General features: G+C 45.9%; 1 protein-coding gene across 6 annotated transcripts in view; it reads left to right on the top strand.

Annotated features, from left to right (window-relative positions):
* Positions 1-25,511, top strand: part of ELAVL2 (ELAV like RNA binding protein 2) — a 657,021-nt gene that overhangs the window by 401,708 nt on the left and 229,802 nt on the right. For all 6 annotated transcript variants that reach the window (XM_078676701.1, XM_078676704.1, XM_078676702.1 and 3 more), the window contains one exon: positions 24,846-24,949. In XM_078676701.1, coding sequence (XP_078532827.1) covers positions 24,846-24,949 — 104 coding nt within the window. The remainder of the gene's footprint in view (positions 1-24,845; positions 24,950-25,511) is intronic.

Here is a 25,511-nt window from a genome sequence, read left to right as displayed (position 1 = left end):
CCTATTTAGAATTAGTCACTCCAAGTACTTGTCGACATTCCTGTCTCTTTATGGGTGTATCGTGGATTCTACACGCCACTGGGGTGCTCGCATGCTAAGTCTTTTTCCCCCTAGCTCAGACATTCTTGCTTACTCTTTCCTTTGGGATAGTGTCCTCTGTGTTCATAGCCCTGCAGATTATTCAATCAGTCAGCAGTTGGCTAATATGTTCTCCTGGAACTTGGTGGTTGTTTCACCGACCCTCCTCCTATGGGGTATGGCTTTGGTATCTATTCTAAGTTAAGGAATCTACGGCTAGTTGTCTCTATCGGATGGAAGAGTTACTTACCTGCGGTAACGATATATCAGGTGGAGACAGTCTATCTGCAGATTCCTTAACGCCCGCCCATCCTCCCCACTCTGCGAAGACCTTTTCATATGGTGACTTTATCCAGTATTATGGGTGTCTTTCATAGATTCACATGCCTGAATCATTCCCCGTCGTCAAGATGGGAGTCCCCGGTACATAGAAAAGTAATGTCCTATAGACATACATAGAGAAAAGTAGGCCTAAGGGCCTTGCCTTAGTAGCCTATCTATGTCCTTTTGTAAAAAGGACCAAACTCCAGAAGGTAGCCAATCAGCTACCCCACCTCCCTCTAGAACCTTCCTGTCAGGAGCCTCAGTCTCTCAGATTTTCTACCGCATGTTGTGCTAGGGAGTCTCCACCTGAGTTCTCCTCAGGTTTCCTAGTTTTATCTCTTTTCCTCACAGAAATTGGATATTTCCTTCAAAAATCAACAATGGCTGATCAACAGAAGAAAGGTCTCTTCAGAGCCTGCTCATCCTGTGGTAAGAAGAGACTACACGTCGATGACAAGCATGAGACTTGCCTATACTGTCTTTATCCTGATCATTCTCCAAAGGAATGTAGAATTTGTAGAACATTTTCTACAAAGACACTTAAAGACAGGGAAGGAAGACTGCTCCTCTGGTTGAACAGACTAAAAACCAGAGACGACGTGCTGTCTTCAGAGGAAGGTGAGATGGCTACAGCTTCCTCAAAATTATCCCTGAAGAGGCCAAGGGTTGCTTCCCCTAGCCCTACAGACGTTCCTCCTAAAAAGACTGCCACAAAGTCTTCTGAGGTAAAATCTGCCACGTCTGACAAGGAGGTTCCTGCCTTCAGGAAACCAGCGCAGTCGTCGACGACAAATTCGTCGACGCTTCCATCAGTGCTGAGAAAAACAGTCTCTACAGTCTGTCTCCACATCGACGATGGCGTCGTCAGCTTCTTCATCGACGATGACGACTACTCCCTTGTCGACGGCGGGTAAGCCTGTGTCGTCGATTATTCTCATAAAAAAGCACTAGACGTTGCTTAAGGTTCCAACGACAGCGTTGACGCCGAAACCGTCGACACCGACGACGAAGACGCCATTGACATCTGGTGTACCGTCAACGAAGACATCGACGACGGTAAAGACACCGTCGACGAGCACACCGTCAACAACGGGACCGTCGACGACCTCACCATCGCCAATCGGAATACAGTCGACGTCAGCACCGTCGACGAGACATCGTCGACGCCATGGAGAAAATCGGATTTGATTCCGCCCAAAAAGAGTACTAAAAATCCAATCACGCCAGATTTAACATCTCCAAGTAGGGTACATAAATTACCCCCATCTTGTCTTCTACAGGACGACGAATCAGATGATGGCCAGTACGGTCAGGCTACTAGTCCTTCAGATCTCATTGTAAAGTGCCAAAGCACAGATGGCGATGTCGTTTTTATGGAGGAGACTGTACATGCACAGGTCCGGTCGCAGGTCACTCCTATGGTCTGCCTTCCAGTATCTATAGTCTCAGATCTACAATTCTTGATCCAAGGCTACAAGAAGCGATTTCCTGAATCACCAGCGGCCCCTTCAACGGAGAAAACTCCATCGTCCAGGCAGCACACATCTCCAAAGCCAAGACCATCACCTTTGGAGATCCCTCAGGCGAGAGAAGCAGTACATCATATACAGTCTTCTGACGACGAGGGAGAGAAACCAGAAGAAGGGGAGGTACGGGACGACCTGTCCAACCACGGTGATGATGATTACATCGCTCCTTCTCCAGCCACACCTGAACCCAATACTTCGGAATCCCCGCCAGTGGACATTGGCGGATTCCACAATTTAGTGGAGAGAGCAGCCACGAGATTCCATACGACCATGGTATCACATCAAACAGACTGTTTCTTACATGATTTTAAAGACTCTATTGTAGGAGAGTAGGGTCTGCAATCCTATGATCACCCAGATTTTTGCTTTTTGCTTCACTGGTTTACGACTTTCCCTGGCTGTGGGCCTGCTAATCAGACCCACAGCCTAGCTGTTCTCTCTATTCCAAATTGTACCCAGGTACTGAATTGGCACTGGGCCCTCTCTTGAGTCCCTGTACCCAGGGCAGAGGCGCACCCAGAGGTCTCCCAGGGGCTGCAGCATGTATTATGCCACCCCTTGGCTGACTAACTAAACAGACACAACTGGCTGCTTGACAGCTGGGGCAAGGTGGTGTAATCACCCTTTGCTTTAGATATAGTATACCTATATCTAAACCTAAAATGGGCACACAGATCTATCAGTCACTCCTATGGCAGGCCTTAACAATCCTGGAGGCAGAGTGCTTTGAATCGTGTGAGATAGTGCTCTGGCATGAGCTGAGCCTGTCTGCGGCCTTCGGGATCTATCCCTTAGCCGTTTCCATGATAGCGTCAGACCATATACTCTTAAGTGCCTTATAATCCTCGCGGTTATGGTAACTTTGGTCTGACATTATCTAAACATGTCGTGTAACGTGTCATACGCTTTGGAATACTACCCCCTCGCCAGTTCTGGGGACGGGGGTAGCATTCCACCCCTCTAGAGGGAGAAGACATGTTGGTAGCTGTAACCCCGGTTAAAGTTGGACACAGCCTCAGCTCCACAAAATGGATGCTGCCACCGAGACACCAGTCTGCCCTCCTGCTGCTGGGAGTCCTTCCAGCAAGGGAGGCCTGGACAAAGGGTTTCCTGTCAGGGGCGGTGCCAGCACCATCCCAGACAGGATTTTGTGTATCCCAGGTAGGCAGGGCTGAAAGGAAGGTGACTGCAAGTGGCACCCCGGTGCTCACTGTGCATATGCCGGCTCAAACCAGTTCCAGGGGCACACCAGCCCCTGAGCTGGGGAGAGACCGGACAAAGGAAAGGGGTGTAACCACCCCCCTCCTGGTCCCACCCATGGGCAGGACCTAGTCGCGTGCCAGCCCCTTTTCTTAGGATAAAGGTAGGAGCAGGCCCCCTTCCCAAATTAGATAATTCTGAATCTTGACTACTTTCCACGAAAGAACTCTTGAACATTTCTGAAGACTCTCCCTTGTTGCTAAGGAGTAGCCACCCTGCACCAGCGGGCACCATCTAAGCGCATGCGGTTTGCTGTAAGTCCATCCTCCGGATCAAGACTGCCCAGCTCGACGAGACCCGGATTCCCTGCCATCTCTGACCTCTACCTAAATCATCAGCCCAGCTGAGATTCGTGGGTGTGACGAGACCCGAGGGACCTGCCATCTTCAGAACCTGCACGACGCTTATCCAGCACGACCGCCGAGGGATCCTCGAGTGAGTGCTTTGGGGTTTGAGAAGCCCTAACCCTGAGCAGCTCCAGCACCGAAGTCCAGCCTCCCAGCATCCACGAGATCTGCGTGGGGCCCTTCTGCTCTTTGCTGCTCACCGCGTTGTCCGGCTACTTGCCTGCTGGCTTGTGGCCCTCCTGACGACGAACCACAACACTTCCATCGGTGGTCTGGTTGCTCCAGACTGGCCCTAGCTCCCCTCCAACAGAGGAGCACCCCGGACCCTCCTGGTCCACTCCAGACGCCATCTTGAGTCCACCGCGTGGGCTTGCCTTTGCCAAGGCTTGTTGCTCCAATCCTGGTTTCAGCAGCGCCGACAGCAGACACCTTCGTGGGACAGCTCGCCCCTCCATCCTGGTCGCCGACAACGCCTCCTGGTCCGAGAGACTGCAGAGCCCAGCGTCGCCCACTCACCTGGTCGAGGTGACTTCATCCGGTGCCATCCTGGTGCCCATCTGATCACTGGCTAGTGATCAAGAACTGAGTCCCCTCTGCTTTCAGGTCATCTTCAACTCCGATCCATGCTTGGATCCCATCGAACTTCATCACTGGTCGCCTGCCAGCAACTTCTTCTTTCAGGCTCCATAGACTAACGAGGATTCCCGACGTCTTTTGAACCCTATGCAGCCGCAGCCCCATGGCTAGGTAACTCGAGCATTTCGGTGCTCCAACGTAGGTTCACTATCTAAGTGTCCAGATCCTTTTTCGTTTTCAGCCTAACTAGTCGGATTCGTCCGATAACTGTAACTTTACGAAATCTAGCATCCATAGACTTTGTCCCGCATCCCGCGTGAGAGTGCACACTCTGCACCCGATCTCCCTAGGCCTCCTGCTCCTAACCTTAGGGTTCAGTAGTGTAGTCCTAGCGATCCTGAAGCCTCTGGATCTTGTTACTTACCTGCTAGTATTTCGCATTCCACTTTTGTAGTATATGGTTTTTCGTGCCCCTCGGGCATTTGTGTAAATTGTGCAACTTAGTGTTTTTTTAAGAGTTTTGTATTGTGCTTAGCTCCCTGACTCATAAAGAGTTCAGGGTAGTCTTGTTATAAATAAATATACTTTATTTTCATAACAACTTGTGTGGTGTCCTTTCACTTGGTGTTCAAGGGGTAAATGTGATGGTAAAACAGCTGGCTTAACACGCCCTCTAGAGTTTAGCCTAAAGACTGCTCTTGTCCATGCTACTAGGATAGCTGGTCTATCAGGTTGACTTACAACCAATCATCAATAAGGGTTGTTTGGTATGATACAAAGTGATCACTAGAATAGTGAGCACTATATATCAGGCCAACTTCTCACACCTATCAAAAAGACAACCAGATCAATTCCAATCATTGATCACATATGGGAACAAGGTCAACAATTGATGCAGACACCAGCCTCGATCTCCGCAGTGGTACCCAGGCTGGATAAAAAGTATAAGGCACCAACAACAGCACCGACCTGCCTTAATGGGCACCCCTAGCCAGATTCTGTGGTCACCCAGGCGGCTCAAAAGAACTCTAGAAATCCGTCCTCTCCATTGTCAGCACCACCAGACAAGGAAGGCAGGAAACTAGACGGTATTGGCAAACATTTTTCAACCACGTCAGCCATGACCATCAAAGTAGCTAACGCCATTGCGCTACTGGGTCGATACAACAGACAATTGTGGGATGACATTGCCCCATACCTGACCGAACTACCTGAAGACTTAAAGGAGGAAGTTCAATCACTCCTGAAGGAGGGACAAACGTCCGCATCAGAAATGATTGATTGTGCTGTAGATGTTGCAATGACAGGCTTCAGACAGCTGGCAGGGGCCGCGGTCTTGCGAAGACGAGGATGGTTCAAAGCAACATCCTTCCTCCAAGAAGTCCAAACTAAAGTTCTCGACATGCCCTATGACGGCCAACATCTATTTGGTGAGAAAATAGACTAGGCCTTAGTCAATCAAGAAAGATACAGACACGGCACGGGCTCTTGGCACGTTGCAGTTCAAAAACCAGTCCTTTCGAGGGAACAGGGGTAGAGGTCAGCCGTCTTACAGAGGATCATACCAGGGCAAATCCTCATATTCATATACCCAAGGCAGATCACGATACCAGCAAAGGCAACAGCAGCAAGGTCGACAGACCTCTTATGGGAGATCAAACTTCAGGGGAAAAAAAACAGAGGAAACCCGCTGGCGGACGCCAATGACCGTTTCCACCAGCCAGTCCGTCCACCATCTCGTTTTTTCAAAATTGGAGGAAAACTTTTGCACTTCATCCACAATTGGAAATCAATAACAACGGATCGGTGGGTGCTCCAATTAATACAATACGGACATTCATTGGAATTCAATTCCCCCAATAACTGCTCCTCGCAAAGTTCATCATAGACACCTACGATTACTACTTCAAGAGATCTCCTCAATGTTAAAGAAAGGAGCAATAGAGCGAGTCCCATCAGCTCTAAAAGGGAAGGGTTTTTATTCCCGCTTCTTTCTAATACAACAAAAACTGAAGAAATGGAGGCCCATCCTAGATCTCAGGGCACTCAATACATTCTTGAAGAGCCAATCGTTTCGGATGGTGACTATTCAGGAGATCTTGGGAGGAGACTTTGACGTCTTTGGACCTACAAGACGCATATTACCACATCCCAATACACAAACGCCACCGAAAAGTTCTAAGATTCGCAGTAGCGGGTCAGCACTATCAATTCTGTGTCCTCCCATTCGGCCTCAAATCGGCACCTCGAATTTTCACCAAGTGCCTCTCCCCTGTGGCAGCTTTCCTAAGACAGCAGGGACACCAAGTCTTCCCCCTACCTGGACGACTGGCTGGTGAAAGCACCATCTATGGCAGGCGCAGCAGAGTCTTCCAACGCCGGTCTCAATATTTTCCAACAACTGGGCCTGACACTCAATCACGAGAAGTCTACCTTACAGCCCTCCAGGGTTCTAACCTTTCTGGGGGCAATGTTAAATACGGCATGTTCAAAAGCATTCCCATTTCAAGAGAGGAAACGCAAACTAATTACTCTGGCCAACGCAGTGACCTCGAAAAACAACATACGGGTCCGTACTTTCAAGTCCCTCCTAGGGATGATGTCCTCGTGTATACTGCTCATTCCTGACTGTCGGCTCAGGATGCGTCCCCTCCAAGAGGCCTTGGCCAGGCAGTGGACTCCGTGCACAGGCTCTTTCGAGGATCACATCGTGATTACTCAAAGAATAACCAAAGCCTTACTCTGGTGGAGGACAACCAAGAACCTATCGCAAGGACTAACATTCCTGCTACCTGCAACTCCACACGAGATAACTACAGATGCCTCTCTAGAGGGATGGGGAGCGGTCCTTCAAGAATTGCAAATCAGTGGCAAGTGGACGGACCAAGAACGGCAGCTCCATATCAACCTCCTAGAACTGAGGGCAGTTTTCCTATCTCTGCAGGCCTTCCTCCCACGCATCAAAAACTCCGCAGTGCTTGTAAGAATGGACAACACAACAACAATGCACTACTTAAACAAGCAGGGAGGGACGCGTTCGCTAACACTATCTCGCGAATCGCAGAAAATTTGGAACTGGCTAATACTCCACCATATCACACTGACAGCGGAGTATGTCCCAGGCAAGGACAACGTCATAGCGGATGCTCTAAGTAGACAGAGATCCCTGTCCCACGAATGGGAACTCGACCAAAAAGTGCTGAACGACATTTTCTCGAAATGGGGGCGACCGCACATCGACTTCTTTGCTACCAAGGAGAACGCCAAATGCCACAGCTTCGCAAGCTGGCATCCCCAGTCACGGTCACTAGGAAATGCATTTTCCATCGCCTGGCGCAACGTGTTTGCGTACGCATTTCCGCCATTTCCCCTGATAACAAAAGTCCTTCGAAAAATTTAAACGGAGCACTGCACCCTGATTCTCATTGCCCCGTACTGGCCGAGGCAGCATTGGTTCACGGACCTCCTTCGCCTCTCAGTCCAACCGTCAATCCAGCTAGGCCAACATCCATCTCTACTCACGATGTCCAAAGGCCAAGTACTGCACCCGAATCTGAAATCTCTCAGATTATCGGCATGGCTCCTGAGTACCGAGAGTTCTACCAACTAAGCATTCCGCAGGAGTGCAAGGATGTCCTCGCGAAAGCAAGAGCAGACAGCACAAGCAAGACCTACTCCTTAAAGTGGAAACGCTTTTGCATTTGGTGTATGGACAAAGATCTCCACCCCTTTCGGGTTACTCCGGAGCAGCTCCTACCGTATTTCTTACACCTGGCACAATCGGGACTTGCCCATGCCTCTATCAGAGTCCATCTCGCAGCAATTTCCCGCTTTACAAGAACTTCAAAAGGACCCTCTCCATGGTCCCACAGGTTAATAAAGCAATTCCTTAAAGGGCTCTACAGATCCTTTCCTCGGCCATGCAGAGTTCCACCAACATGGCATCTTAACGTGGTACTCAACCAATTGATGAAACACCCATTTGAGCCCATCCATAGGGCGGATGTCAAATACATCTCATAGAAGACAGCCCTTCTTTTGGCTCTGACCTCCGCAAGAAGGGTCAGTGAGCTACAGGCTCTTTCCATACAAGATCCCTTCATGCAGTTCAAGGACGATAGAGTGATTTTAAGAACTAATCCTCGCTTTATTCCTAAGGTCCCCTCGGACTTCCATTTAAATGAGCCACTAGTCCTGCGATCATTCTTCCCAAATCCCAGTACTGCAGCTGAAATATCCCTGCACTCTTTGGACCTAAAGAGGTGCCTTAAGTTTTACCTTGACAAAACAAAACATTTCAGGAAAACGAATCAGCTTTTCATCGCTTTCAGCAGACCGAGGAAAGGCATGCCACTTTCCAAACCGAGCATTTCACGATGGATATCCTCTGCAATTGCCTTTTGCCATGACAAAGCCGGACGGCCATTACAATCCAAAGTACGAGCTCATTCTACAAGAGCTGTGTCCACATCAGCAGCACTATTCGCTGGGGTGCCAATTCTGGACATTTGCAGGGCAGCGACCTGGAAGTCGCCGCACACCTTTACCAGGCACTACTGCCTGGATACGGAACTGATGCAGGATGCAGCTGTGGGCCAAGCTGTACTTCGCCATCTATTCCAGTAAGATGAGCCTTCCTCCTTCCCACCATCCTTTGCTGGTATGCACATTTATTTACTTATTTCTTGTTTTCTGTTGATGGTTCTTAGTTGCATGATATGTATTATCTACAGACTGCTATATGATGATCCATCAGAAATGTGCATAATGTATTGCTTGCTACTGTGATTCAGGCATGTGAATCTATGAAAGACACCCATAATACTGGATAAGAAATGCGTTACCTGTAACTGCAGTTATCCAGTATTGGTGTCTTTCATAGATTCACATGCAACCCTCCCGCCTCCCCTGGAAGGTCTCATCTCTCTCTCTAACATATATTACGCCTACCTAGCTTGGTGCGTACGAAAATCTGAGAGACTGAGGCTCCTGACAGGAAGGTTCTAGAGGGAGGTGGTAGCTGATTGGCTACCTTCTGGAGTTTGGTCCTTTTTACAAAAGGACATAGATAGGCTACTAAGGCAAGGCCCTTAGGCCTACTTTTCTCTATGTATGTCTATAGGACATTACTTTTCTATGTACCGGGGACTCCCATCTCGACGACGGGGAATGATTCAGGCATGTGAATCTATGAAAGACACCAATACTGGATAACTGCAGTTACAGGTAAGTAACGCATTTCTTTCAACTAGCCTCCCTCTTTCTGGTGGCCTTAGTCTTCCAGAGGTGTGCTCTCGCAACTCTCTCTGGGGTAGGGTTTGTTCTTCTTCGTGGGGGCTTTTAGCTTCTTCTCTATCTATGTACACTTTAATTCCCTCCTTCTCACTTAATTCTCAGTCAAACAAGAATTTGCATTTTAATCGCCTGAGTCTCTTCATGGTGGCCTAATGGACTGCTCCCTCCTATGACAGTTTTTGGGAACACCTTGTACTCCGTTGTCAATCAATTGCCCTTGACTGAGAGGATCTTGTGCTTTATGTAAATGTTTTGCGGCTCAAGCCTATACTTTTGTTCCTTAGAGGCTTGCACTAGCTATGCAAGGCAGAGCTTGGGAGGAGCAAAAAGGCATGACTGGCTTACACAACATTAACATTCAGTGCAACAAGTTTTACTCCTTTTGCCCGGTGGTGCAATAGGTTTTTTGAATTGGAACTTTAGCTGAAGCGTTTGAGTAGAATCACTCCAAATGTTGATAGGTAGAGGCTTCTGTTGTGTTGGAAATTGGATGGGCATTCCTTAGTGCCCATCTCGCAGAGTTGTTTAAAATGCTGAAGTAAGAATCATGTAGCTCCAACTGGCTTCAATTGTTTCGTTCAATCTGCATCACCCCAGTTAGTCTTATTTGTTGTCGTAAGACTTTGTCTCTGGAGGTTCCTATCCCTCCAATTCATCAAAAACTACTCAAAATGTATCTACCATGTACTAATACAGGTATCAGTGGATTCTGGGTAGGTACTGTTATGGACAAGAGAAGTAAGCTTTGCTCCTTTTTAAATGCTGATGTCCCTAATGAGGTACTTGGCAGATTCGAGTCTCTCCTTGGTCGACCTCCAGTTTTTTTGTGACTTGCAGAAAGTATTTTCAATTAACTGATAACCTTCAGTGGCCCTGAGTGGAATGCCATCTTGCTGATATTGCTTTTAATGTTCATTTTGAACATTTTGAAGACTTTTTGTGTAAACAACTAGAAAATAATATGCAGATCTTGCAACTAAACAATGGGTCAAAGGACCCACCCAGATTGTGGGTCTGACACTTGATCTTCTATTTTCTAATACAGAATTTAAATTCAGAAATCGTAAATGCATTGGACTAATGTGGCCCCTGAAAAATGAGTAAGTCAACTAGAGATCCACACTCAAAAAAGTGGTATTCGCCAGAGCTTAGAATGATGAAAAGAAAATATTTGGAACATAGATAAAGTCCAAAGATATAGTAGATAGACTACCACACTAAGAGGAGCTAAGTATGTACCACAAAGTTCTCAAACATACAAAGAAAATCCACTTTGTACAAATAATTGAAGAAAATAGTAGTTCATCCAAAGAGTTTAGAATAGTGAATGAACTCTCCAATCCAGTAGGCCTTTCTCAAGCACTGACTCCTTCTGAAGCTAATTGTGAGAAAGTCAGTGACTTTTTAATGATAGTCTTAGTTATTTAACGTTTAAAACTCAACCAGCACTGGAGGAGATAAACTTGGAATACTTGGCACCTCACCCTAATGCAACCTCCTATTTAAGAAATTTTTAACCCAATACAGAAGAGCAAGTTGAGAAATTGAGCGGTAAAATCAGGATCCCCGCTGGATCAGTGTCGACATTTTATCTATTCGTGGTTAGCAATGTCACTGTGCTCCTACTTAACGCAGATCTTTATTCACTCATTAGTGGAAGCAACGTTTATGGATGTATGGAAACAAGCAGTGGTATCCCCACAATTGTGAAGTCCAGCAAGGATCATCGCTGAGCCCAACCCTTTAGTGTATGTCTCTCCATTAGCCAGGATCAGGAGAAAATGGGGATTTAGCATTGGTTCTTATGTGTGATACACAGTTGATGATATCAATAGGGAAAAGGTATTGTACTAGTGACAGTTTGATTGTCTATCAGAAACTGGGAACTCGATGACAGAGCATTGTCTGAAATTAAATGCAGAATCGTCGGAGATGCTACTCTGTTGGAAGCACATTTATTTTGGAATTAATCTTGGTGGCTTCTGCTGTTAGGTACTGTGCTAGAACTCAAATGGGTTACAAAAAGTCTTGACGTCCTGGTAGATATTGTGCATTATCCATGCAAGATCAAGTAAAAGCAATGTGTAGCAAGTGCTTTGCTATGCTAAAACTGTTAGAGACTTTTCAAGGGTATCATTGACAATTGGAGGAAAACCATTGTTCAGGCCTTGATAACAAGTTTACTAGACTGAGAATGCTTTATATGGCAGATTACCTGTTTTCACAATGGCACGTTACTCAAAATGCAGCAGCTAAGCTGGTCTGCAACAAGAAATATTTAGCGTGGCATCAGAATGTATGGAGGCGTTACACTGGTTTCCAATGCGCCAAAGAGCTAGTTTAAGTTCTGTGCCATGAGCATAGAGCATTACACAAGAGTGGCCCCAAAATTCTGGAAGATAATGTTGATTTCCATTTGCCTTTGTAAGAACTAAGTTCTCGTAATCTTGCATTTGCCAAAAACAGGTGAATAAATAAAGTTAGAGCAGGGGGGTCTCTCTCTTTCATACCAGGCAGCCGTACAATAGAATAAACTACTGTTAGACCTACGCCTCACCAAAGACCATTTGTGGTTCAGGAAGAAGCTAAAAACATGGCTGTTTAGGAAATAATGCTTTTGGGGTCCGCTGTAACTAATGTTTTTATAAATGCAGGATATCGAATTGGACATTTGAAAAGTAAGATCATAACTATCGAATATATGGCTGGCTGGATACGGGAATTTCTGAACAGAAATATTGGGACTGCACCTACAATGGTGGTTTGGGATACCCTCTCGGCAGGTATAAGGGGGGAGACATTACGCTTCTCAATCAGAAAGAATAAAAATGAGAAGACACAAATTAATTTATTACAAAGACAGATGATAGAAGCAGAAAAAAAAATAATACAGGCGGTTCAGGCAGGATTAGGAATAGAGGAGGCACAGACAATGGTTTCGGTCACTAAATCCGAGATAGGGACCGTTTTAGCAGAGAGAATAGTTACTAAATGGGCAGCATTGAGAGAGAAATGCCATGAGTGGAGTGAATCTATTGGCCATCAGCTCACCATTTGCCAGGATGCCCTCTGGGTGACAGGTTATGCGCTCTATAAATATATTAAATAAATAAATAAATTTCCACTAGACAACAGGTAACTGTAAACACCATTACCTCAATTTAATACAGACACCGAAGGGATAATCACTGATCCCCCTAAAATAAAGGAAGCCTTTCGGAAGTTTTATGAGAAGTTATACTTAGAGGAGATAGTAGGATCCGCTGAAGATATAGAAATTAGGATCAGGGAATATTTGGAGATCATCCCGACAGTTAAACTCAATGTTCATACACACAATGTAATGGAAATCTCTCCAGGTTGGGAGGAGATCGCAGCTCCCGGATGGTAAAGCTTCCGGGATGGATAGTATACCAGTCGAATTTTATAAAATCTTCTCTCAGCAAATAAGATTTCTTTACTGATGTAGTAAGATCCATCTATGAGGGGACTCTACCACCGAATTCCTGGTAATCAGCTAAAATTGTGATATTTCCTAAGAAGCATATATCACCCCTGGAGATGACATCATACAGACCTATAACATTAATCGATACTGAGTCCAAAATCTTCTCTAAAGTTATTGCCACGAGACTATCTTCAAATATCGAGCAATTGCTTTCTAGGTGGCAACATGGATTTATTTTAAAAAATGGCACTACCTAGCATGTCTGCTGGACCATCACCTTATTTGACGCCGCAGAGGTGACACGGGACCCGATCTCACTAATCCTCCTAGACGCTGAAAAGGCGTTTGATCAGTTCTCTGGCAATTCCTTTGGACTATTATGCGCGGACTGGCTTCGGGCCGAGAGTGATCCAGGCTCTACAAGCATTGTAACGAAACCCTACAGCCAAAATATTAATCAATGGTCATCTGTCTGAACAAATAAAGATATCACGAGGAACGAGGCAGGGGTGCCCCTGCTTGCCTTTACTCTTTGACCTCTATATCAACCCCTTGACAAGAACAATTGAATTAAATCCCGCAATTTTGCCAGTGAGTAGGTTCGGCATAGATACAAAGATCATGGCTTATGTCGATGATGTAGCTATTAATACCCTGCAACCTGAGTCGGCTATCAGTGCCCTGGAGCAAGAAGACCAAGAATTTGGACTGATCTCTGGCTACCCCCTGAATAGACCAAAAACGCAGATTATCAATGAAAAAATAACCTGGGCAGATAGCAGAATTACTAAGAAAGCAAAATATTTAGGAGTTAATTTAGTCTCAGATTTAGATAAGCCGGTCGCAGAAAACCTGACTGCTGACCACCGACATGAAGAAGTCACTTAGGAAAATTGATAACTTACATCTAACTATTGTAGGAAGATGCAATGTTTTAAAAATGACTTCTTTTCCTAAACTACTTTACTTTTTCCGGACAATCCCGCTTGTTTTTAATAATCGCATACTTTTCGTTTTTGAACACATTTTTCTCTCAGTTTATTTGGGCATATACACAGCCGAGAAGAGCCTTTAATCTTCTCTTTACCTTGGGAAAGGGGGGCTGGGCTCTACCCAATCTAAAACTATATTACTGGGCTGCTGCCCTACAACACTGTAGTGAACTATTACATGAGGATTGTACCCTAAGCCCGTCAGGCTTACCTTCTCCCTATCTTTTACTTCTAGGGGAAAACTTAAGGGGGTGTCTCTGGCGTCATTTGGAATTCAGCTATTACAAGCGAGTCAGATTTAAAACGATGATTAGCGCTTATGGGGTCTTTAGTAATGTCCGTAAAGTATTTGGAATTGCCAAGCTGAAAAATTATACCCCCATCAGAAATAATGATAACCTGCCATTAATATTTAAATACACATATCTTCAACAGTGGTACCTGGCAGGTATCTGTAGACTAGGCGACCTGTTTAGCATTAGCCGTATTCGGTCATTAGAAGATCTGAAAACTTGTTACAATCTGAACAATAATCGGATATTTCAGTACCATGCCATTACGAGCTACCTAATAAACAAAACTGGGGTGTCCGCTGGGTTTGCAATGGTTGGTCTCATAGATAAATTCTTCGGCTTTAATCTACTAAGGATAGGAGACATTTATTATATGTTGAATGAACAACGACCAGATAATTTAAGCAAAATGTCAGCCAAAACTAAATACGACACATAATGCCTTCTGCTCCGCCTTGAGCCTAGCGTAAACATACCTGTTATCCCCTAAATTACAAGTACACTTTTATAAGACTGGCTATTTTATGTATATAACCCCCAGCAGGATCGCCAAATGGGCAACTGGTCCTGGAACTTCTTGTCCATGCTGTACAGAATATAGTGCGGATTCCGTGCACATGTTTGCTATATGCCCAAGAGCCACTACTGAAAGACGTACAACGGTTTGCCCCAGTATTGGAACTTTCATAGATCCCCATGCTTTTGTATCATTCCCCGTCGTCGGAATGCGAGTCTCGGTAACAAAAATAACATAGCAGTAGGTACAAAAGAGAAAGAAAAATGTCTAGGCCTCATTCCCTTTTGTAGCATATCCGCCTCTTTTTGTAAAAGAGACCAAACTTGGGCATCAGCCAATCAGAAGAGCCTCACCCCATAGAACCCTCCTGAAAGAATCTCAGAGCCTGAGATTTTCTACCGCACATTGTGCTAGGGAGTCTCCTTTGAGCTCCGCTCAACTTCTACTCTTCAGGAAGTTTCTTCAGGGTTTTCACTTCAGATTCTTTTCAGATTCTCTTCAGATTGATAACTGATCCTTCCAGGATGTCTGACAAGGAGAAGAAGGCTCTTTTCAAGCAATGTTCCACCTGTGGCAAGAAAAGGCTGTTCATTGAGGATAAGCATAAAGACTGCATCTATTGCCTCTATCCTGACCACAAGGCTGCGGACTGTAAGATCTGTCGCACCTTTTCAACCAAGACCCTCCAGGACCGTGAGGGTAGGCTTTTGACATGGCTCCAGAAATTGAAGTCCAGGAAGGATACTGTCTCCAGTGACAGTGAGGACTCTGCGTCTAAGTCTTCATCAAGAAAGTCAGTCAAAAGGGGTAGGGGTTCCCCTTCTCCTTCTGTGGAGCATTCTTCTAAGGCCTCAAAAAAGATCCCCAGAGAGTCTGAGAGCCACGGTCCAGGCGAATCGCCTCACCATGGTGAAAAGGAGAGGGTGGGACCATCTACACCTTCAAAGGGTTTGAAGACTGATCCAGCCTTCAGAAAAACCCTCTTCCCCAGCTTCGGGAAAGTTTGACAGGAGTTCCAAGTCGTCGTCGATGAAGGCGTCGTCGACGGAGGCTCCGTCAACGAAGAAATAGAAGCCTAAGCTGACACTGGTTCCAACGATGGGCTTGTCGATGGGACAACCGACGACGACAGGATCGTCGACGACAGCTACAACAGTGTCGACGAAAGAGTCGTCGACGAGGATGCAGACGACTACGACAAAGGCGACGACGATGACCACGTCGATAAAGGAGTCGTCGACGAGAAGTTAGTCGACTGTGGTGAGGACGACCGTATCGTTGACTAGAGCCACGACGACAACATTGTCGACGGCGTGGATATCGACAGTCTCGTCGACTGCAGCGACGACTACGCCTATCTTGTTGTCGAGTTTTCAGTGTCGACGAAGCATATTCCGTCGACTAAGCCGACGACGGCTCCGTTTTCAGTTCCATCATCAACGGCACCGTCTACTATTTTGGCATCGGAGAAGAGAATCACTATCTCAATCACCAGAATTACGCCGGACATGACTTCTCCAAGGAGGGTAACCCCCTTGCCGCCAGCGCTAATGTTGAATGAGGATGAGTCAGAGGAGGATCAGAACTCATATGACTACGCTGACAGTCCCTCTCAACTTCTGGTAAAGTGCCAGGAGACTGATTCAGAAGGAGGGTATGACCAAGAGGGTGATCCTCCATCATCATCATCATCATTCTGCCCAACCACATCAATATTCAGATCAGGGCAGGGTTTCAGTTCCGTCTTCTTTCTTGCAAGACCTACACCTGATGCTACAGGATTACAAATCTAGAGCAGCAAAGTCTGCTCTGGCTCCAGTTGTACAAGCCGTCCCTGTCACCGCATCTAGCTCAACAGCTTGTCCTGAGGTACCAGCTCAGGTGTCTCCTCCACCACAGACACCAATGCCAGAAGAGCCTTCCAGGCCAGTAGACACCCATGATTATTCCTCGGATGAGGATCATGATTCAGGCGATGGTGATCAAGCTATTGAATGGGATAAATACATCATTCCGGACCTTCCATCTCCATGTCCGGACACGGTTGATTCCCCTCCGGCGGATATAGGCGGCTTCAATAAGTTAATGGAAATAGCAACTGACAGATTTAAGTTGGCAATGCCTGCGGTGGCCACTGCGTGTTTCTTGTATGATTTCAAGGAACCTTATAGAAAGTCGACACGATTCATACCGATAGTGCAGCATCTGTGGGAGGAAGGCCTTGAGGCTATGAAGAACCCAGCGACGGTGGTCCCTGTACTACCGCGTCTTGATAAAAAGTATAAAGCGCCTGACGATGGTCCAGCTGCCTCGGCGGGTCACCCAGGACCGGACTCTGTAATTTCTCAGGCTGCGCAGAGAAAATCCCGCAACCCCTCTGCTCAGTTAACTCCTCCAGACAAGGAAGGAAGGAGATTGGACAATGCGGGAAAAAGATTCTCATCAATGGCGAGTCTTCTGGTGCGTGCAGCTAATGCCCTGGCAATATTGGGCAGATATGATCGCCAGCTATGGTGTGATGTCGCACCGTTTCTGGAGCAGCTTCCTCCGGAATCAAAAGTAGAAGCAAAGAAAGTCTTACAGGAGGGAGAGGCTACATCTATGGAGATCACTGACTGCGCCATTGACATTGCCACGACGGCGTTTCAGTCGCTGGCGGGGGCTGCAGTCCTTCGTCGCCAGGTGTGGCTGAAAGCAACCTGGTTTCGTCCCGAGATCCGAAATAAGGTCTTGGATCTTCCTTTTGATGGAGAGGCACTTTTCGGGAAACTGATTGACGACACCCTCCAAGACATAAAGAAGGACACTGAGACCGCCAGATCTTTGGGTACTCTACAGTACCGCAAGACTACTTTTAGAGGGGCCAGAGGAAAGAGTACAAGCTACAGAGCTTCTTTTCAACAACAAAGATACTAATCCTACGGTTCAGGTTCACAGCAATACCGCCAGCCTTATCAACATAGGCAGGGTCAATCCCCCAATTACTCCAGGCCTAACAATAGAGGAAAGCAGGCTCGCCAAGGACGTGATGCCTCCAAACGTCAATAGCGGCCTCCTGGCTCTTCCTACTGTGCCCTCCTCCAGGAAGTCATCAGTTGGAGGCAGGGTATTCCAATACCTTCACAAATGGTCCAGGATAACATCGGACCGTCGTTGGGTGCTCAACATCATTCGAAAGGGCCATACCTTAGAATTCACTCAAATCCCGCCATCCAAAGCCCCTGCAGCCATTCCATCGAAACACCCGTGTCTCCTGCGGCTCGAAACACATCAGATGCTCCTGAAAGGGGCAATAGAGCCAGTTCCTGCCGACCAAAAAGGACAGGGATTCTATTCCAGGTTCTTCCTGGTAAGGAAGACGCTAGAAAAATGGCGCCCCATTTTAGATCTCAGGGAGCTCAACACCTATCTCATTTCCCTGTCTTTCCGGATGGTCTATCTTCAAGACATCCTGCGGCTCATCAATCCGGGGGATTTCATGGCCACGCTCTCTCTCGAAGATGCGTACTTAAATATACCGATTTACCCAGCGCACAGAAGGTTCCTATGCTTTACAGTAGCCAAGAGCCATTTTCAATTCAGGGTTTTACCCTTTGGTCTTCGCTCAGCCCCGAGGATTTTCACGAAGGTGCAGGGGCCAGTAGCGGCTTTCATGCGAAGGAATCATTTTCAAGTCTTTCCTTATCTGGACGACTTTTTGCTGAAGGCTCCGTCCAGGGGAGCTGCGCAGGACGCGGTTCAGGCTTGTACAAACCTGTTTCAAAATCTGGGTCTCACGTTAAACAAGGACAAATCGTCTCTGATCCCATCCAGGGAAGCATGTTTCCTGGGAGCAATGCTGAACTCAAGACTCTCAAAGGCTTTTCCAACTCTAGAAAGATGAGAGAAACTGCAGTCCATGTCTCTGGACATATAAAGGTGTCGTTCAGTACGCCGCTACAAGTCTCTGCTGGGGGTAATGTCATCATGTATACCCCTGATACCTCACTGCAAACTGCGAATGCGTCCTCTTCAAGAACAACTGGACATCCAGTGGACACAAGTTCACAGGTCATTCGACGACAAAGTAAACATCACTCCGTCAATGAAAAGAGCGGCCCGATGGTGGACAGACCAGAGAAACCTTTCCCAAGGTCTATCCTTCGTAAGCGATCCGTCTCCTCAGGTGGTGACAACGGATGCGTCCTTGGAGGGCTGGGGAGCGGTGATGCAAGACCTGCATGTCAGTGGCCATTGGTCTCCTCACGATCGTCGGCTCCACATCAATCTCTTGGAGCGAAGAGTAATAAAACTGGCTCTGCAAGCCTTTCTTCCTTGCCTAAAAGATTCACAAGTGCACATCAGGACGGACAACACCACAGCCATACATTATGTGAACAAGGAAGGAGGAACCAGGTTTCTCCCATTGTCGCAAGAAGCTCAGGAGATCTGGGAATGGTCGATCCTTCATGGAATGTCGCTGCAGGCAAAACACTTGCCAGGAATTCTAAACGAAAATGCCGACAGATTGAGCAGGTTATCCTCGGTCAGTCACGAGTGGGAGCTGAACCAGCGGGTTCTAGAAGAGGTCTTTTACCAGTGGGGCAGACCAACAATAGATCTCTTTGACACACAGACCAACAAGAAATGGCAGTCTTATGCCAGCAGACATCACCAACAAGGATCATTGGGAAATGCGCTTTCGATAGCCTGGTCGAGGACATTTGTCTACGCCTTTCCCCCCCATTCCACTGATCCTGAGATTGATCAAGAAGATCAAAGTGGAACCATGCAGGATGATCCTAATAGCCCCTGCTTGGCCGAGACAGTTCTGGTACACGGAGCTCCATCTGCTATCGCTAGCTCCTCCTCTCCCCTTGAGGAATATTCCAGATCTCCTCACAATGTCCGAAGGACAGGTTTGGCATCCAGATCCACAGTCGTTACACCTGACAGCATAGCTCTTGAGCAGCAAGAATTTATTAATCTCCCCATCTCAAACGAAATTAAGGAAGTCCTCTCCCAGGCGAGAGCTCCTTCCACAAACAGGACTTACCGCTTAAAATGGAAGAGATTTTGTATTTGGTGCAGGAGGAAAAAAGTTGACCCCTTTACTTCAAAGCCTCGTCAGCTTCTACCTTATCTCTTGTCCCTGGCTAAGTCAGGGCTGGCCCATTCTTCTATAAAGTTTCATTTGTCAGCCATTTCAAGATACAAACGGTCTGAGTCTGGTCCTTCGTTGTGGTCTTCCAGAATTGTGAAACAATTTCTAAAAGGCTTGTTCCGGGTCTTATCCACCAGTGAGGCCTCCGCCTCCTACCTGGCACCTAAATCTAGTCCTCACTCAGCTCATGAAAAGCCCATTTGAACCAATTCATCGTTCAGACATGAATTTCCTTTCATGGAAATTGGCTCTTCTTCTTGCCCTCACATCGGCAAGACGTATTGGAGAATTGCAGGCTCTCACAATCCAAGAACCTTTCCTGCAATTTAAAAGAAACACAGTTATCTTGAGAACGAACCCAAGGTTCATACCCAAGGTACCCTCGAACTTCCACTTGAACGAGCCGGTTATTCTTAAGGCGTTCTTTCCTCACCCGGCTACACCAGCGGAGAAGTCGCTGCATTCTCTGGATGTTCAACGATGTTTAAAATTCTATTTAGATCGTACCAAGGGATTTCGGAAATCCTCCCAATTGTTTGTTGCCTTTGGTGGTCCGAGCAAGGGTCTTCCGCTGTCAAAAAAGGGGATTGCAAGATGGATTACAAGTGCCATTCTACATTGCCATACTGCAGCAGGTAAACCACTGACTGGCACGGTTCGGGCACATTCCACAAGATCAGTGGCTTCTTCAACAGCCCTCTTCATGGGGGTGCAGGTTAAAGATATTTGCAGAGCTGGTACCTCGAGCAGCGTCCACACCTTTACTAAGCATTACTGCTTGGAATCCTTACAGCAAGAGGATGCGGCAGTGGGCCAGGCTGTCCTGAGGAGCCTATTCCAATAATTGGTGAGCTTTTCCTTTCTATCCCACCTTCTGTTGTTTTGCACATTTTGTATCTTTGTCATGTTGGCTATTGCAATGTATTTATGACGCAAAATGTGTTTTTTATTGCAAACTGCTAGCTACTCTGATACAAAATGTGTGTGTAAATGTGTATGTGTCTTGTAAAGCGCACTGCTGCCCTGAGGCGTCTTGGCGCTGTAGACCGCTGGGGAACCCGTCCTGGCTATCCCTGTGAGATGGTCCCTACTGGGTATCTCCAAGGTGAAACCAGGCATCCCCGGCGAATGTGGGGGGCCGTTGTAGAGATGAGGCAAGCTAATGCCCAGAGTTGCCGAGTGTGATCCCTGGTTAGAGTAGGCACCGAGGCGAGAATTATCGAGTCCGCTGACCCTGGTCCACGACCCTGCCGCGTCGGGAATTGAACCCTGGTCCCGGGCCGTTCTCTGCTTCCGGGTCTGCCGCCTCTAACCAGTGAGCCACACCACTCCACCAAAAGCATGGAAATCTATGAAAGTTCCAATACTGGGGCAAGAAAACAAGTTACTTACCTGTAACTTTGGTTCCCCAGTATTGGTAACTTTCATAGATTCCCATGCGCCCACCCACCTCCCCGGGGAAAGCTCAGCCTTCAGCAGATATGGTGACTGTTACACAACGGCTACGAAAATCTGAGGCTTTGAGGTTCCTTCAGGAGGGTTCTATGGGGTGAGGCTCTTCTGATTGGCTGATGCCTAAGTTTGGTCTCTTTTACAAAAAGAGGCAGATATGCTACAAAAGGGAATGAGGCCTTGGCTTTTTTCTTTCTCTGTTGTACCTACTGCTATGTTATTTTTGTTACCGAGACTCCCATTTCGACGACGGGTAATGATACAAAAGCATGGGAATCTATGAAAGTTACCAATACTGGGGAACCAAAGTTACAGGTAAGTAACTTGTTTTCTTTTAAGCAGAATCCTCTTCTCAGATATCTTAACTAACGCCAATGACTGTCATGTTAGGGCTATATGACCGGCTTGACCTCAAGGAAGGGGGCGCATTGTTTGTTGCAATTACCATCTTGCGGATATGTATTGCTACGTATTGGAAGGACCTGAATCCCCCCTCTTTCGGTCAATGGCAAGCTAGATTACTTGCCACTTATAGACTAGAGAGAGCAATCTTTGCTAAAAAGGGCAAAGAAAAAGGGCCTGGTGGTCTGGTATCCCTTGACTAGATGGCTCAACACTGCATATTCAAGATGTATAGTGAACTGTTATTGGTATTTTTGACTCCCTTCCCCTGCCCCCCTCCTCCCCTGCTAGCTCCCCTCCCTGCCTCCTGCTGCCCGTCACTCACTCCCTCCTCCCGCCTGATTTACGTTGGCGCTTATATGCCTCTGCTCTTCTCTTCAAGATAGGATATCTTCTTTTTTTTCTGTGCCTCAATGCTTGTAAGCATAATGGTTTTTTTCTTTTCTTTTTTCGGACCCAGGGTGGGGGTGTGGAGGACGATGTTTGAAGATAAAATAATCGACTTAGTAATTTGTTGGCAAAGCAAAAAAAAATTATTTAAAAAAAAGGGAGGTCTCCATAAGTTAAACTTCTGAAACATATTTTTCCCCAAAGGGAAGTGGCAGGAACAGCCAAGCAGCTTTTAGATTACCTGCCGTCATCTCTCTTAGGACTAGCCATCAGCAAATACGGTGATTATAAGAAGGGTGCTTTGTATAGGGTGAAGGAGTTTCCGTGAAAGAAAACATAGTCCCAATGTCAGCTGGCAGAGAAAATTGTAAGCAGATAGTGAGAGGCTGGTCATTGAAAACTCCCAGTCCCCACCGACTATCAACTGCATAGGTGGACTGGGATAGGTGCTGATCCCTGGGTCACCTCAGGTCTGCAAGTTTAAAGAGGGGCTCTGATTATAGTCTGAAGTGGCTGACTAGTGCCAATCTGATGTAGCCCAAGGGGCTTCCCCCAGCAGCACAGTCCTGCGATCCCACAGCTTTACGCTGCCCACCAGCATTGGGACACTGGGTAGGCTGCCAAACTCTTACGGCTGCAGTGCAGCGCTGTGGGTGTTCTTCTTTAAGGCCCTGGGGTCACCTCATTTGACTCCATCCAAAAGACAGAAGGAGTAGCAGTAATCCTGCTAACCTACCCACAGCAGTATTTTGTTCTGCAGTGTCTAAGGGGAGCTAGCCCTATTATTTGAGGGTTGGGGATGCTTCCACGTGGCCTACAGGGGCAGATGACAAGGATTTGGGGGCAGAGTGACTTTTAGATGAACAAACGTGATGTCTAGTTGGAGAGGTGTGCTAAAATCCAGATTGCCCCTGTAAGCCACACAAGTTGTTGCAATTCAGAGTGCTCTAGTCTTCAGAAGGCTATTGGAGGATTTATGGGGTGTGGCGCAGGGAGCTCATTTAGAACGCATCTGCCAATTGTCAAGCCAAATCACGCCCCTAACTTAGTCATTCTTAATTCCTGAATAATGTTCCTCTATGTTGATGATCTTACTTAATCTTCTGTATTTGTCATTTATGTTGCCCCTTTCTTTACCTTTATTCCTAAATATGACCTGTCAGTTCTTTAAATGCATCCCATTTTGAACAGTGGCCTACATTTACCTAATTTAAGATTTTATATCCTTTAATGTTTAGGCCAATTGCTTTAACAAAGCATAGATCATTAAAGCAGCTTCTCTGGACTGCCTCTTTTGATGCTTATCCCTGCTATAGGTTGTACAGATATTTGCAGAATGATCTGAAAGATGCAAAGAATTGGTATTATGATCGGTAATTAGGCATGTAATCAAATCACGCCCTGGAGGCTTTGGGATGGATGCGTTGACAAATCACTGCCTCTTGATTTCTTTCATGACAACTGTCTACTATCTCAAAGGTCTTTAGCTTCCTTCTTCAAATCCTACGTTATTGTTCTACTCGCACATCCTTAATTGCATTAAAATCACTTTCATTATAGTAAGGTTCATCAAACCAGCATCTTGCAATTATGTCTCCTTAGGTGGGTGCTATCATCCTTATGTAGTTCATGACTTGCTACAGAAGAGTATAGTCTACCATTGTTGATCAGTTATTCAGTGACCCATCTTTTTCCGTTTCTGGCATTTTATTTTAAATTTTATTACGGCTACTGAAATGATATGAACCTGAAATAGACAATAGTATATTTGTATTGTTTGCTCTCCATTTTAGCCCAATTCATCATTGTTTGAAAAGGCGACCATCTAATTCAATTTAGTTACAAAACCCTTACAGATATTCCCTTCCTGAACTTACAAAGTTTCAAAATGCCACACTGAAGAATTTATTTATGTCTCTTTATGTTCTGAGGGCTGCTTTGTCAGATGTTGTTCTGTGTTCTGTAATACTGTAGTGAACTTCAATTGTTACCTAGCCTTTCACCAAGCTCTTCCAATTAATCAGAATGTTCTCTTATTGATTAATTTCTCTCCACTTAACTTCATTTTTATTTTAAGGTTCCTTGGCATTAATGAATTGAAGGACAGGTAGTTGCTAAAGTTGGTCCTCAAGCGAAAATCCTTCATTTTTGCCCCCCGCCCACATATTCCAGTTTAATTCATTGCAGGACTGCTGGGCTTTCTCTGATTCGAGGATCGACCGTGACGCGGCAACTGCTGGTCAGATTCTAATGGGAAATATTATTGTGAATTTTTGGCAATTTTAACAATGTTTGCCATTGTGTTAACTGCATATGAGTCCTTATTAGAAACTGTGAAGTATTGTTCAAATATACGATGCAAGACGTTACATTTGAGGCACTTAAAACCCAGGACCTTTAGTTTTTACTACCCCAGAGAAACCAGGAATTCACTTTTACAAATCATAGGGATGATATTTCTAAAACCTACTCGGGTGTTGGGAAACACTCAACGGGTGTTTTACCGTTATATGGTGGAGGTATCGGTAGTGTTTTTTTGTGAAGCTATAGGTTGCACTGGTGTGTTTTGTTTTTACCTATAAAACATGTAGAGTGCAGTGCATATACTGCTTAAGAACACTTTTTCAAACTGTTCATGGATCTGAACACCATTAAGTATAAATTGAAGTGTACATAGTGCAGGTTGGACTTGATGATAATTTTAGTAGGAGATGGTGGTTTGAATTGGCATACATCACTGTAACTGCATTACATTAAGGAGAGATTAGATTTTTACGAACTATATTTTGTTTTAATTAGGACAAAGCTTGGGGTATGGCTTTGTGAACTACGTTGATCCCAAGGATGCTGAGAAAGCTATCAACACACTAAATGGATTGAGACTTCAGACCAAAACAATAAAAGTAGGTATCTGTTTTTTAATTGATGTATGTATTCTTAAGTAATTATACATGGAGTCATTTTTACATTTAACTGGATGGTTGGGCAGAATGCTGTCTTTTTTCAATCTTTTCCTCGAGTCATGTAACCGTATATAATAAATGCCAAACTTGGGCTGTGCCTGTACCAGTTGCATGTCCTGGAAAGCAGTACTTAACTCGTCAAGGTATTGTTCATTGTATTTGGATTTTTTTTTTGTAAAACATTAATTGATGCATGCTTTGCTCTGTTTTTCTGCTTAAGGTGACAGTTCGGATTTTGTCTTGGAGTTCCATTTGAGAAGGTCATTTCTTTTTTCTTTTAATCTTAATTTGCAGCTATCCAACTCTCTGAGCCATAAATGCTTATAGAATTGAAGTTCTTTTTCCAGACCTTTTTCCTTTCAAGAACCTCTGGTCAGATCTTTAGAGCTAAGGGATATAAAGGGGCATTAGAAGCCATTTTCCACTGTGGCCGTTGTTTGCTTTTTTAAGAGCCATAGCAACATAGGGTAAGTGACTAGCCATCGTAGTTCCCCATGTTGTC

This window comes from Lissotriton helveticus, chromosome 2_1 (genome assembly GCF_964261635.1).
Source record: "Lissotriton helveticus chromosome 2_1, aLisHel1.1, whole genome shotgun sequence".
Lineage (NCBI taxonomy): Eukaryota > Metazoa > Chordata > Amphibia > Caudata > Salamandridae > Lissotriton > Lissotriton helveticus.
This window is presented reverse-complemented; position numbering and strand designations above follow the sequence as displayed.